Source organism: Borostomias antarcticus (assembly GCF_949987555.1).
Source record: "Borostomias antarcticus genome assembly, chromosome: 23".
NCBI classification, from domain to species: domain Eukaryota; kingdom Metazoa; phylum Chordata; class Actinopteri; order Stomiiformes; family Stomiidae; genus Borostomias; species Borostomias antarcticus.
The window spans coordinates 19,786,007-19,788,506 of NC_140256.1; the positions used below are offsets into that span (position 1 = coordinate 19,786,007).

Genomic DNA, 2,500 nt, shown 5'->3' on the forward strand with positions numbered 1-2,500 from the left:
TGAGGGGGCAGATAATATCCTTCTCTAGTCATTTGAAAAAAGAATATTGGAAACCATTGTGGGTTTTTCTTTCTTTAACGGAAGGGTACTGTACCAACAATTTTGTCCACGTCTTTAATTCCTAGTACCTTAGCACCCTCTTTCACACAAACAAGGACACACATGCCACCCCTGCCTAGCAACCCACCCCACACACACACACACACACACACACACACACACACACACACACACACGGCTGTTGAACTGAAGAGCTCTCACTGATGTCTTAACCAACCATAAGCTTCGCCTAACCTAACAGCCAAGGCTAAATCCATCCGAAGCTAAAAACATGCCCAGAGGGGGCAGTGGGCCAGGGTGTGCCAGCAGCAGCCTGTCACTCAAACACAGTGTGTTTAAGATAAGATAGGACTTTATTACGCCGTGAAAGCAGCAGACAAACATAACCGAAGAGGTCCAGAAAGAACAGAAGAGGCCCAGAAAGAACAGAAGAGGCCCAGAAAGAACAGAAGAGGCCCAGAAAGAACAGAAGAGGTCCAGAAAGAACAGCACCGACCGCAAAGAAGAATTATTGTGGGGTTGCCAGGTTTTACTAGCGGGAGCAGTCATTTACAGCTTAGGGCATTCATAAAACATTGCCCTAATGCGTCTTTCCCACTAGTCTGACTCACTGGCAGCCTTTCAGTAGGTCAAATCTATAGGACCCTGACCAGCGAGAAGGAGGGATGGAGGGAAGGAGGGAGGGAGAGACTGCAAGGAAAAGAAGGATGGAGAGAGGCACAAATAACTAAGGATATCTCTCCAGAGGCAGATCCCCTCTATAGGAACAGGAAAACGGGACAAACTACGAGTAAAGGGTGAGTTATACTTCATAAGACGAGCTATGCCTCATGGCACAGCTAAACACCTTCCATAGCAGCATGAGCCACATCTCCTGTTATGAAGTATCATTTAGGCTTAAGCAGGAAAGGATGGACGGGGCGATGGATGAGGAGGAGGCTGAGGAGGCTGAGGAGGCTGAGAAAGCTGAGGAGGCTGATTGTTGAGTTGTGATGTGTCTAGCGTACACCAGAGATACCTACTCACCAGAGATACCTACTCATGCTCCATATGGTAAGATTCTTTCCTTCTACAGGGTTAGGGTTACTACAGGGGTCTGTGTTTCTAGAGGGGTCTGTGTTTCTAGAGGGGTCTGTGTTTCTACAGGGGTCTGTGTTTCTACAGGGGTCTGTGTTTCTAGAGGGGTCTGTATTTCTAGAGGGGTCTGTGTTTCTACAGGGGTCTGTGTTTCTACAGGGGTCTGTGTTTCTACAGGGGTCTGTGTTTCTACAGGGGTCTGTGTTTCTAGAGGGGTCTGTGTTTCTACAGGGGTTTGTGTTTCTACAGGGGTCTGTGTTTCTACAGGGGTCTGTGTTTCTACAGGGGTCTGTCACAGACAGGACATCTGGAGAAGCATACATCCACCAATCCCCATCCTGAACAGCTTTTCCCAAAACTGACCATGAAGTAAAGAGGCAGTCAAGCGTCCTGAGTGACAACAGAGAAAGCTCAGCTTCTCCCGATGAAGCCATCTCACCCAGGTTAGCTCTACATCTCGAGACTGGGTTAGCTCTACATCTCCAGACTGGGTTAGCTCTACATCTCCAGACTGGGTTAGCTCTACATCTCCAGACTGGGTTAGCTCTACATCTCCAGACTGGGTTAGCTCTACATCTCCAGACTGGATTAGCTCTACATCTCCAGACTGGGTTAGCTCTACATCTCCAGACTGGAGCACCCAGGTTTGCTCTATTATATGACGGCCGGAAGGCATAGGCAGTATGCGTGTGTGTGTGTGTGTGTGTGTGTGTGTGCGTGTGTGTGTGTGTGTGCGCGCTCACCTAGAAGAGCTGACATGTTCTGGAAGATTCTCAGCAGCTCCGGGGTGACGGCTGGACTGTTCTCCAACGTCACCAGCCTAGAGAGGGGGGGAGGGGGGGGGACAGGGCGGAGGGGGGGGGAGAAACGGTCCATGACTCAGATCCTAGGAGAGTCCTCACCTGAAACACCGCCTTTAACCTTCTGATCATGATGAGTCAATACAAAATATCTTGACATGGAAGAATAGCCCAAGAGAACATGTAGACAGAGCCATGGGTATAAGAGCCTGACTGACTCAGCTCTATGAACAATGACTGATCCTTAGAGAGGGAGAGGGATGGAGAGGGAGAGGGATGGCGAGGGAGAGGGATGGAGAGGGAGAGGGATGGAGAGGGATGGAGAGGGATGGAGAGGGATGGAGAGGGAGAGGGATGGAGAGGGAGAGGGATGGCGAGGGAGAGGGATGGAGAGGGAGAGGGATGGAGAGGGATGGAGAGGGATGGAGAGGGATGGAGAGGGAGAGGGATGGAGAGGGATGGAGAGGGAGAGGGATGGAGAGGGATGGAGAGGGAGAGGGATGGAGAGGGAGAGGGATGGAGAGGGATGGAGAGGGATGGAGAGGGATGGAGAGGGAGAGGGA

The 2,500-nt window shown here is 50.8% G+C and overlaps 1 protein-coding gene across 1 annotated transcript in view; it reads right to left on the reverse strand.

The window, feature by feature from the left end:
* Nucleotides 1-2,500, reverse strand: part of ipo11 (importin 11) — a 199,547-nt gene that overhangs the window by 100,773 nt on the left and 96,274 nt on the right. The window contains exon 17 of the mRNA XM_084456899.1: nt 1,881-1,957. Within this exon, the coding sequence (XP_084313025.1) occupies nt 1,881-1,957 (77 nt within the window). The remainder of the gene's footprint in view (nt 1-1,880; nt 1,958-2,500) is intronic.